At 47.4% G+C, this 12,601-nt stretch overlaps 1 protein-coding gene across 19 annotated transcripts in view; it reads right to left on the bottom strand.

Moving 5' to 3' along the window:
- PCDH15 (protocadherin related 15) overlaps positions 1–12,601 on the bottom strand; it is a 684,600-nt gene that overhangs the window by 79,649 nt on the left and 592,350 nt on the right. For all 19 annotated transcript variants that reach the window (XM_032115593.1, XM_032115587.1, XM_032115586.1 and 16 more), the window contains one exon: positions 6,908–7,024. In XM_032115593.1, the coding sequence (XP_031971484.1) occupies positions 6,908–7,024 (117 nt within the window). The remainder of the gene's footprint in view (positions 1–6,907; positions 7,025–12,601) is intronic.

Genomic DNA, 12,601 nt, shown 5'->3' on the forward strand with positions numbered 1-12,601 from the left:
GCCTCCTTTGCTCCAGGCTCAGCCCCTTTCCCAGCTCCCTCAGCCGCTCCTGGGGCTCCAGCCCCTTCCCAGCTCCGTTCCCTGCCCTGGACACACTCCAGCTGCTCCAGGGCTCTCTGGCCCAAGGATGTGAGATCCCCCAGCAGTGCTAGCCCAGGGGACGGGCCCTGCCCTGGGCCTGTGGCATCCAATAAATGATGGAGACTCCTTAGCCCTCCTCTTGTTGCTGATACGTTTATGGAAACGTTTTTTAACCTCTTTTATGGCTGTAGCTAGAGAAGTTCTAGCTGAGCTTTGGCCCTTTTCCTTCCACACACTCCTGGAGGGTTTTCTCCCTGGATCTCCTGGATGTTTTCTCCCTGGATCTCCTGGAGGGTTTTCTCTCTGTGAGGTTTCATTTCCAGCAGACACTTGGTAGGTTGAAGTCCCTCATGAGGACCAGGGTTTGCAATGGGAAGACTTCTCCCAGCTACTTGTAGGATGTCTCATCTGCCTCTTCATCCAGGCTGGGGGGTCTACGACAGATTCCCTCTGATCCTCTTTGCACACCAATGTCTGAATAATGATTTTCCAGCACGCCAAACTCTGGATATGCAGAGATTTGGGACAGTTTACAAAATTCCAACTGAATTATTTGCTAAATATATTTGGGAGTAGATTCAGAGAAACACTTCTGTCCTAGCAGCAGCAGCATGATTTCATTTTCTGGAAGCCTCTGAGCCTCAAGCTCAGATTAGGCTCTGACCTTTACTTTGTGTTTAAACAGCCAGAACATCATTAGTGGTGAATTGCTGATTTTCACCTGTGTTCAGTGATGTGCTCTGTTGGGATTGGGAATATATTCCATGTCCCATGCCAGCCACGGATTACATGGAAACAGAACATTTCCTTTTGTAAACAGCAATGGAAGCGGCTACAAAAGTGGTGTGAGCTCACTAAATCCTAGCAGCGTTCTGCTGATCCAACAAAAGTCATTTGAGTGTTGCCTCTCGCAGCTCTCCAAGGAATTCCAGCCCGGGCAGGGTTTATGAGGCCATCAGCAGCTTCAATCATCCCAACTGGGCCTGCCAGGCGTGTTCTAGTGGTTAGCAAATTAATAAATGAATGTGTTCAGAGTTAAAAGCACTTCACACGCGCTGAAGAGGGCAAATCCTGGAAAAAGGGAGAAATTTCTGGGATTGCAGCATAGCAGAGTTCATTATCAACTTTCCCCCTGGCACTCCCTGCTTCAGTCATTTTTCTTCAAGGTTATAATTAAGAGCAAATTACCTGCTGAAATCCAGCCTATTTGGGCTCGGAATAATGGCCTTGAACTTGCTTGGAAGACTAAGAGCCCTCATCATCATTAGAGCTGCTCACACCAGGTAATTTGGGACTAAATAAACAAAAATCTCATCAGGTTATTGTTGTTCCTGAAGTGATTATCAAGTACACTTTGCTCCTGTCACTTCAGAAAAATGACAAAACTGGGATTTATTTTTTATTTATGGTATGTTGGCACTGATGTGATTAGAAAAAGCTCCAGAGAGATTTCCCAGGGAAATCTATTTAGGAGTGAGTTTTAATTATCTGAAATATTAATCATCTTTCGCCTCTGTTCTAAATTAATTTAGATGCATTATTATGTCTGCAGCAAAGCTTGAATCTAGCTGATAATATTCCCAAATAAAGCACAGAGCAAGGATTGTGCTTGGCAGGAACCACATTCGTTTTCTCCAACCAAAGTTTCCCAGAGATTCAGGACTAACATGAAACTTCAAAAAAAGTTCATCCAGCTGCAATTATTTCTTCCATGGCTGCGTAATCCCATAAGATTCCATCTGCTCTGGGGAAATGCCATCTATTTGTGACACGGGTGACAGCTACGAACATGTCCCCAGTATCGGTGAGGCTGCCCCTGGAAAAGAGGCCTTGGATGAGGCACACGTGCTGTCCAGATAACTCACAGCAGGAAAATTGTGATGGAATAAAGCCAGGAAGAAAAGGGGAAAGGGAAACACCACAATTGTTGGGGGTTTTCATGTGTGTTTCTGCAAGCAGCTCTGGAGGAAGCCAGGAATTGTTACTTCCACTCTCCAGGAGACCTCTGCTAGGAAGACAGGATGAGACAACTGGGATTGTCCAGCCTGGAGAACAGCAGGCTCCAGGGAGACCTTGGAGCTCCTTCCAGGGCCTAAAGGGGCTCCAGGAGAGCTGGAGAGGGACTTGAGACAAGGGCTGGAGGGACAGGACACAGGGAATGGCTTCCCAGTGCCAGAGGGCAGGGCTGGATGGGATCTTGGGAAGGAATTGTTCCCTGGGAGGGTGGGCAGGCCCTGGCACAGGGTGCCCAGAGCAGCTGGGGCTGCCCCTGGATCCCTGGCAGTGCACAAGGCCAGGCTGGACACTGGGGCTTGGAGCAGTCTGGGACAGTGACCTTAAAGATCATCTCATTCCAACCCCTCCCACGGGCAGGGACACCTCCCACAGTTCTCTCTTTTTCAGTTTTATCCCATTTCTGTTCCCACTGGGGGCAGCCAGGCAAAGCCAGCTGGGAATCGTTCTGGGAGCACAAATCCAGCCAAGACTGTTTGGGTGCCCCTGCTCACCTGTAATTCCAGGGGTGTTTTGGAGGCAGAGCTTCCCGGCACGGGGCTCACCAGTGCTCCTGGTCACAATATCCAATGGCCTAAACCTACCCACTCCAAGGGACTAAAAAACCCCAATAAACAGAGAAGTCCTCAAGCGCCAGCTGGACACCACCTCTGGAAAGGAAGCTCAAGCTGATGTGTGAGGGAGAACTTCCAATTAAGGGATTGTTCATGTGGACAAAGTGCTCAGCTGCCTCAGCAATTCCAGTTGCAACGTGCTTGAAATTGCATTTCATTCTTACAGGATTTTCATTCTTATAGGGTTTACCAGTTATTTAGGAAGACTTGCAGCCATTCCCAAGCTTTTGCTTGGCAGCCATGGCTCTGCTTTATCCCCATTGTTCCCTCTGGCCTGGCTTTGTTGCTTTTTGCTTAATATTTCCTGCTTACGCCTGGAATTAGGTAGGAGATCCTCTGGGGAAGGCAGGGCGAGCAACTTCAGGATGCACCTAGTAATTTGAAAAACTATTTATGTATTTATAGAAAATGTTACTACTTTAAAAATACAGAAAAATCGACTGTGGATTGTTCTAAACCACCAAAGGACAAAATGTTGATTTACCAGATTTAATGAAAACAAAATTTTCAGGCAAAAATTTCTCAGATTTCAGTGACCAGAAGGGTGTTTCAAGTTTTAAACACATGCAAAAGTAGCTACTAAAACATATTTTACATTCCCAGCCACTGCAAATAAAAACAGAATTAAAACTAGACAAGAAAGGAGCAATGGGTAAGAATTTAAAGTGACATTTACTCAAAACAGCCCTGCAAATCTTGCTGTGGCCTTTAGAGAAATGCCCTGGGTTTTATGTTTTAATTGACATTTCACCAAGGACCTGAAGAATAACTACCAGAGGTCTCTGATGCCTTCAGGCCAAGAGGTTTGGACCACTTTGAAACCCACAGGTCAAAATAAAAACATAACAAAGTATCTCCCAAGAAGTGCTTGACTCTGGCCCAAATTATTTCTGTTTTAACTGGGCAACTCTTAATAGCACTCAGAAATCCGTGGGGTTTTTGCAGCAAAACCCATCCTCTTACCAACAGTTCCATTCTAATGACGGCCTAAGGTTTTAGGTGCCAGTAAAATGAAGAAAATCACACATTTTCACCCTCAGATTTGATCATATGGATACACATTCCTACGTGGAAGATGCACTGAGTTGTACATAACTCAGTGTGTGAAGGATGGATGGGAGGAGCTTTTGTAAATAAAACCAAGAGAAGCTTTCATCTCCATCTCTAATAAATGAAGTCCTGTTGGATTAATCTAAGAGTAAAAACCTGCTCTTGTCCCTTCTGACTGTTCCTGAAAGCACATCATAGCACTTTCACACCTCTATGCTATAAATTCCTAAATAATTTAGGAAATACACATAGAAAATGATGTCCCAGGTGTCTTTCACCCTCTCATGTTTCACCTAAATTAGTATTTGTTTGTTGAAACGGGGAGCCCACCTCCACTGACACCATTCCCACCTCCTCCTTCCCCCAAACCTGCTCTTCTGCTCCTGGAAAAAATTCAAATTTGCCTTATCTGCAGAGAAATCCCACACAGGTGCTGGGCCTTTCCATCTGGATCCTCCCAGCATCCATATTCATTTGACAACGCTGGGATTTGCTGGAAACAATGGTTGTCTCTGAGGAGCTGATTAGGTCTGAAAAGCTTTTATTGCAGATGATGGAAAAACCTGGCTGGGCTTTTGTTCTAGAGATGGGAATTACATACATTCCTTGCAAAATAACAACAGCAAAAATGAAGCTTGGAGACTTCAAATTAGTTGGGCTCTTAGAAACAGGCATATTTTAAAGCTACAATTATTTTTTTAATAGATGCATATTTCTTTCCCCGACCTGATAAAATAAATGTATTAGTACCCTGCAAATAAGATTCCAACAGCCCCAAGCCAAACAAGTAAAATATTGATGGTACCTAAGAATGTTCCATCCCTTAAGGCAAGTTTAGAGCAAGTCCCCTCACTGAGCAGAGAAAAGGTTGTGTGCTTTTAAACCCAATTTCCAGCGAATTCGTATCAAATACGTTGTGACACCATTTAATGTCAAAGCCAACTTCAAATAAATAGGAATTTTCCAGTAACACAGGCTGGCTCAGGCAGAAAAAGAAACAAAGCCATTTATGCCTGCTAGATTTTACTTTTAAAATAAAAAAAGATGAGGGGCAAAACTACCAGGCATTATTTTAAAATAAAAACCCTCTTTCAAAACCTCCTTTAACAGCTTTCCTCCATAGCTGGCTGACTTTTATGGCCCTTGCATTTATTAGAGGCTTCAGGGTAACTTCATTTTGAAATCTTCATCAACATCAACAAGTGCTCATGTGACAAAAACGTTACAAAATGTTCAGTAGGGTTTGGGGTTGTTAAATGAAAAATGAAACAGCTTTGCATTGGAAATGCTGATTGCACAGGACTAAGGATTCTAAAGGTAATTCATCAGAACTATTTTGTTTCCCCTCAGTGATATCTCAGTCTTCAAAACTTAGACACAGAGATAATAAAATGGAGCTTTTATCTGAATGGGCAGAGAGCCCAAAATATCTCATTGTAAGGCAACAACATTTATTTAATGTTAAATAAACGCTGCCCAAACCCCAATAACACCACATTAACTAAGCCACACCTGATTTGTGCCCAAGCACTTCCATCAGCTTTTAATGTGCATGGCACATTCCCCCTGAACTCTTCTCCCCGAGGATTATTCTCCTTCTTATGCCAAATACTGGCAATTAAAAATTAAACCTGGCTGGCAGAACAGCTCTGGCTTTTCCTGTCATCAGAGGATCATCTGGTCACTGATGTTCATCAAGCTCTGATGACAAAAATTGACATCCAACCTCAGAACAGGGAAGGAGTCAGAGGTGTGTGCCCAGTTCTGTCCCTTGAGGGCTTCACCAGGGAGCAGCAACAAAAAACAGGGGCAAAGATAAACTTTATCCCCAAACCGAGTGCCCTGGGTTCAAACATTGCCCGTGGAATGTGCAGCTGGTGAGCTCTGCAGTGCCACATGAATCTGGGATGGCTCAGCTGGGCAGTGCACGGTGACTGTGACATCAAACAGTGACAACCTCACAAAATTGTGGTTTCTTTCCTCTTGAACTGCCCCACAGACAGGCACAGCTCCCCTTCCTGCCTATTCCTCTCGTTGTGTGAAACTGGATAAAGGCTTTCCATTGGTAAATTTGCAGATGACACCAAGCTGGGGGCGTGTGTCGATCTGCTGGAAGGTAGGAGGGCTCTGCAGAGAGACCTGGAACGGTTGGATGGATGGGCAGAGTCCAACAGGATGAAGTTTAACAAGTCCAAGCGCCGAGTCCTGCACTTTGGCCACAACAACCCCTGCAGTGCTCCAGGCTGGGGACAGAGTGGCTGGACAGTGGCCAGGCAGAAAGGGACCTGGGGGTGCTGGTTGACAGCCGACTGAACATGAGCCAGCAGTGTGCCCAGGTGGCCCAGAAGGCCAACGGCACCTGGCCTGGATCAGGAACAGCGTGGCCAGCAGGACCAGGGAAGTCACTCTTCCCCTGTACTCAGCACTGGTGAGGCTGCACCTCGAGTGCTGTGTCCATTTCTGGGCCCCTCAGCTCAGGAAGGACGTGGAGATGCCTGAATGCGTCCAGAGGAGGGCAAGAGGGCTGGTGAAGGGCGTGGAACACAAGCCCTGTGAGGAGCAACTGAGGGAGCTGGGGTTGTTTAGCCTGGAGAAAAGGAGGCTCAGGGGAGACCTTGTCACTCTCTACAACTGCCTGAAAGGAGGTTGTAGCCAGGTGGGGGTCGGGCTCTTTCTCCAGGCAGCAACTGACAGAACGAGAGGACACAGCCTAAGCTGTGCCAGGGGAAGTTTAGGTTGGATGTCAGGGAAAGGTTTTTTACTGAAAGAGTGATAAAGTTCTGGAATCGTCTGCCTGGGGAGGTGGTGGAGTCACCGTCCCTGGATGTGTCTAAAAAAAGACTGGATGTGGCACTTGGTGCCATGGTTTAGTTGAGGTGGTGTTAGGGCATGGGCATGGGTGTTAGGGCATGCACAGGGTTGGACTCAGTGATCTTGGAGGTCTCTTCCAACCTGGCGATTCTGGGATTCTGTGTGAAGTGCAGCCTCTGCCCTGAACAGCAAAGGCCAGGCTGACATGAAACAAACGTAGGAGTCACTCCTCTGTGAAGCTCCTCATAGTTTGAGCTGATGAGAGAGCAGGGGCACTTTGGAGGGTTCAAGTTTCCTCTCTCCTGGGTGTGAAACATGAACAGAAGCTTTTTCCTTACCGGGGGATCCTGATCCTCAGCTGAGACCGTGGTGATAAGGGTGCCCTTGACTGCATTAGGAGCAACCATTCCCCTGTAGAGCTTCTGGCTGAACACCGGTGAGTAATCGTTCATATCCTGCAAAAAACAGAATCCAGAGTTTAGTCCTGGAGTTCCAACAAAATTCCACATGCATTCACAAATGTTTTTGTTGAATCTCTCTCCCTGCATGGGGATTGCCATTCCCAGGCTCTCCCGATTCCATTCCCCCTGCACAAAATAAGGGGGGAAGGTGCCAAAGAGTCACAAAAAAATGGATGTGGGACTGCTCAGCTGAGTTCTGCAGGAAAACACAGCTCCACCACAGAACAGAGCAGAGGATTGCATACCACCTGCTCCTGTGGCAGCAGGCTCGGCTCATTTTCCAAAAGGAAGGAGTTGCTCTGGCTCGATGGTGTTTGTCACCTCTAATATCCAACAAATTAAGGGGAAACAAAATGTCCTTTGTAGGATAAAAGGGCATTTACACAAATTCTTGTGCCTGAGGTAGGCAAGGATACATAAATCAATGGATATATATGTATATACACCTAAATATATCTCAAATATTTTGCAGGGTCATCCAGAGTTGCTTCTGTTTGGGTGGAGATTAAAAACAAACTCTGTTTTGTCGCTTTTTCCAACTCAAGTTTATTCTTCTCTAGGAAGTCTTTAGGTTTGTGGTAACATTCAAATCACACGAGTCCGTCACTCATTTCATGCTGTGTGTTATTAACTGGGAGATGTCACTTGGTCCAGCAGAAGGTGTCCCTGCCCACGGCAGAGGTGGGAGGGGATGGGTTTTAATGTCCTTTCTAACATCAACAATGCCACGATTCTGTGGAAATCTGTAGGCAGAGATTCAAATCCCAGGAGTGTTTTTCCCAGAGCAGTGAAGGAGGAGGAAGATGGGATTTAACACTCAGGCTTTAAATATTTACATTCTTAGCGGGGCACAAGCGTGAAATGTCCATTGGTGTCCCCACAAACCAAAAACCCATGGAGGTCCCCATGTACGGTGACATTCCCAAGGCCGTTTTACGCCGGGAATGCTGCACTGCACGGATTTTTCTCCTGCTCTAGCTCTGTTTGGCCTGTCCCCACCTGGCTGGGAGCACCTGGGTGAGAATCAGTGCATTTCAGCGAGTGACTGCCTTAATGAGTTCTAAATTACATATTGATTTCCTCCTTAATGCCTTCCCTCCCCTCCTGCTTTGTTTCTCCTCTTTGGCATTCCCAGATGACAGTCTTGCTTCCCAACATTTTTGTTCAGCATTTTCATACTCCTTACAGACACAGCAGCGTTTGTTTCCTACCAATCTTTTCCCTGAATAACAACCCTGTGTTGGGTCCTGTTGGGAATGAGCTGTGTCCTGCTCAGAGAATAAGGAATGTGCTGGGGAAATGGGATCATGCGCATGCCGAGGGTGACAGCTGAGTTAACGAGCTGGCATCAAGAAATCTCTTCCTATGTCTTAATTTGCTTTTGGAGGTGCAAACAAGGATTCTCAAGACCACTCAAATGAAACCATCTCTCCCAAACTGTGCTTTTCTCTGTGCTTGATCCTAGATCTTTGCACAAGGGAGGGATCCTGTAGTGTTTTTGTGCTACCCCATGGGACCAAGGAGGAACAAAACCAACAAAAAGTGGTAGATAAAGAGTATCTGTGGTAGGGAGACAGCTTTGGGGGTGTTAAGCTTTGCCTTTTGCTCAGTTTTGTAAATGAATCTGTATAAAAATAAAACAAATCTGCAGCAAGATAAGCAGTGACAAAGGGTTGCTTTGTCTCTAAATGCATGGCCGTTACTACCTTACTGTCAAAATAGGCAGCCCAGGTATTTGAAAGTGAGAAATATGGAGAATCCATCACCCAGTTTTCCCATTTCCAGATTTTGGAGCGTGTCTGATCATGAACAGGAGCCTGGATTTGAGTTAATGGCAGCCTGGATTTATGTGGCTGGAGCAATGAACTGGGGAAGGTTTTAAGAGGCTGCAGCTTGGCCCCACTTGTGGGATTATGCCTCAGATGTAAAAGGTGATTTCATGACTTCTGACAACCACTCTGGGGGAGGTTTACTGCCCCATTCCCAAACCTGTGCTTGGGGATTGTCCTCGTGTGCTGCATTCACTTCTGTGCAAGGGTTAGAGGTGTTTTAAGAAGCCATCAGATGTAATCTTTAAATATTTACCCGTTTACAAGCAAAACATGCCTGGAGCTTCGGTCTCTGCTCAGAACAAAGCCCAGGACTTGCTCCAAATATTTGTTGTCCAAAGTCTCTCTGTGCTGAAAACCTGAAAACTCCATCTCTGCATCTGTCCAGCATTAAGTTCTCTTTGATAGCAACGACTGGATTGACGACCTTGGAGAGAGATTGTTTGCAAGGGCCTGGAGGGACAGGACAAGGGGAATGGCTTCCCAGTGCCAGAGGGCAGGGATGGATGGGATATTGGGAAGGAATTGTTCCCTGGCAGGGTGGGCAGGCCCTGGCACAGGGTGCCCAGAGCAGCTGGGGCTGCCCCTGGATCCCTGGAAGTGTCCAAGGCCAGGTTGGACATTGAGGCTTGGAGCAGCCTGGGACAGTGGAAGGTGTCCCTGCCCATGGCAGGGGTGGCACTGGGTGGGCTTTGGGGTCCCTCCCAACCCAAACCATTCCCTGTCTTATCCTGTGACTGTGGGGGCACAGTTTTTGGGGCTGGAACGGAGCAGATCGTGCCCAGGACCTCTTGAGCCATTCCCTGAACATACAATGGCCTTTCTCTCTCTGCTCCAACAAAACCAGCTCCAGGCTTTATTCCACCCTGAAGGCTGCTGCTTTGTGCCCAAAAAGCAGCAGTTTCTTTTTGTGACTGTGCTGGTACCAAGGTTTCTACTCAACTCTGTCTAAGTCGAAATCAATATTCCCTTGCTATGAAACCCATGTCTGAGCTATAAACACATATCAGGCCTTTACAGCCCCTTTGCAGGCTGCTGCTTTTTTTGACAAGTGCAGTAAATAGGAGAAAAAAAGTATTCTTAAAGTGATTTCTTCTATCCATCCCACAAAGGGAGAGAGGGAAGAGGTTTCCTTCAGAGCACAGCATGGAAATTCCCCAAACTTCCCACTCTTCTCTCACAACTCCAGTTCTGGATCTGTAATTTTCTGCTGTCGTTTTGTTTTGAACCTCTGCCACTTCAGTCTGTGTGCACATTCCCAGAGCTGGTGGCTCTGGGAATGCTGCCTCCAAGTGTTTAATAATTCCCTGCAGTTTGGAGACTTACAGGGGCACATTTAACACTCCTATAATTGTGCAACTCCTTTCTAGGGAAAGCAAAGGGGTGGTTTGGTACCACTGTACTTGAAAATTCCGATTCCTCTGGTGCATTCTTCAACCACAGAAAGTTCTCACTCAACACCTGATTCCAAAAACAAAAATCCAAGATATTTTATGACTAAAAACCTGAATAGAAACTCCATAAGGCTACAAGATATCACAGCCCTAAGGACATCTATTGCCCTTAAAAACCTGGAGCAGCCTCCCCCAGACCCCAACACCTGCTCTGGGCCCAGGAGCCCATTTTAGTCCTGCTCCAGGGATGCCAAAGGATGCATTTTATAGATGATAGTCTAAAAAATACACTTTAAAGTTCTTCAGATCCCTGGATGTGAAGTAAAAGAGAGTGGAAACAACTGAAAATTTGGGCTGTGACTTCCGATTTCGCTCATAGGAGAGTTTAGTTTTCTGCATGAAAATCAATGTTACTCAACTCTAATTCCTTTATGGGAAGATTGTCTTTGCCCCTTCCCTTAAATGCCATGAGGCCCTGGCACAGGCTGCCCAGAGAAGATGGAAATGACCCCTCCTGGGAGTGTCCAGGTTGGACGGGGCTTGGAGCAGCCTGGGATAGTGGAAGGTGTCCCTGCCCATGGCAGGGGGAGGCACTCAGTGAGTTTTTAGGTTTCTTCCAGCCCAAACCAGTCTGGGATCCCATGAAATACCTGATTTCACCAGATACTGGAGTATCAAGAACTTCAAGTCCCCTCCCATCCTTACATGTTCTCTTGACCTCTCATAATTAACACACCTTAATAACACCAAGTTCAAACCCCTTGTGATGATTCTGTCATGATAATATGGCCAAAAGTATGAAATGGCCCCTTGAATTTTGTCTGTGAGTGGCTGCAGAGCTGCTCTGTCTGCAGCTGCACAGAATAGGGCCTTGCTCACACGGCTCTACTGCACCTCTTTCCCCTTTAGTGCCCAGCAGTCCCTAAAGTAGCTCATCCCATAAATTAAGGGATAATATTCATGATGGAATACACGAGGCAATAAATGACTGGCAGATGATTGAACTGATCAGCTAAGATGGAAGGAAAGAAATAAATCTGTTTACCAGCACTGTAGCCCAACCCCAGGCCTGTTATTCCATTAATGCCACCAGAAATGAGATATATTTTGGAGGCAATTCAGCTGATTTTTTTTTCAACCTTCCCGTAAGTTTTGTGATGCTGCTCTGCTCTTTAAATGGGAAAAGATGTTCCTTGTGTGACTCTTCCTGCTGCCCCCAGGATCCCATTGGCCTCCTTGGCCCCAGGACACTGTGCAGGCTCAGGGACAGCTCGGTGTCCCCCAGGACCCCCAGGACACTCTGCTGGCTCAGGGACAGCTCGGTGTCCCCCAGGACCCCCAGGACACTCTGCAGGCTCAGGGACAGCTCAGTGTCCCCCAGGACCCCCAGGACATTCTGCAGGCTCAGGGACAGCTCGGTGTCCCCCAGGACCCCCAGGACACTCTGCTGGCTCAGGGACAGCTCAGTGTCCCCCAGGACCCCCAGGACACTCTGCAGGCTCAGGGACAGCTCGGTGTCCCCCAGGACCCCCAGGACACTCTGCAGGCTCAGGGACAGCTCGGTGTCCCCCAGGACCCCCAGGACACTCTGCAGGCTCAGGGACAGCTCGGTGTCCCCCAGGACCCCCAGGACACTCTGCAGGCTCAGGGACAGCTCAGTGTCCCCCAGGACCCCCAGGACACTCTGCTGGCTCAGGGACAGCTCGGTGTCCCCCAGGACCCCCAGGACACTCTGCAGGCTCAGGGACAGCTCAGTGTCCCCCAGGACCCCCAGGACACTCTGCAGGCTCAGGGACAGCTCGGTGTCCCCCACGACCCCCAGGACACTCTGCTGGCTCAGGGACAGCTCGGTGTACCCCCACCTGTGCGGGTGCCTGGGGCTGTTCCTCCCCAATCACTGATGAACCATTTAAACAATCCTGGGCCCAGTGCTGAGCCCTGGGGACACCCCCAGTGACCGCCTCCAACCTCACCCTGTGCCACCGGTCACAAGCCTTGGGATCAGCCATTTCTCAGTCACCTCACTGCCCCCTCATCTTCATTTTTTGGCATTGTTAGAACTAAAACCCTCTGTTTTTATTTATTCTTGTTGCTCTCTCACTTGAAATCCTTCACCTGAGAAAAAGGCTTCGTTCCACGACACAATGTCATTGAAAAATTCCAAACTAAAGCTATCCAACACAGAAAGAGGAGAAAAAGCACTTCTACAAACAAGAAAGAGACAAAATAATACAAAAATAATGCTGGTAATAAGAAGAGGAGGACACAGCACAAAATCTGCAGAGGCCTTACAGGCCCCATGATACAGAGATTCTCGTATTTGTGTTTAGGAACGCAACACTCCAGAG

Source organism: Corvus moneduloides, chromosome 8 (genome assembly GCF_009650955.1).
Source record: "Corvus moneduloides isolate bCorMon1 chromosome 8, bCorMon1.pri, whole genome shotgun sequence".
Classification (NCBI taxonomy): Eukaryota; Metazoa; Chordata; class Aves; order Passeriformes; family Corvidae; genus Corvus; species Corvus moneduloides.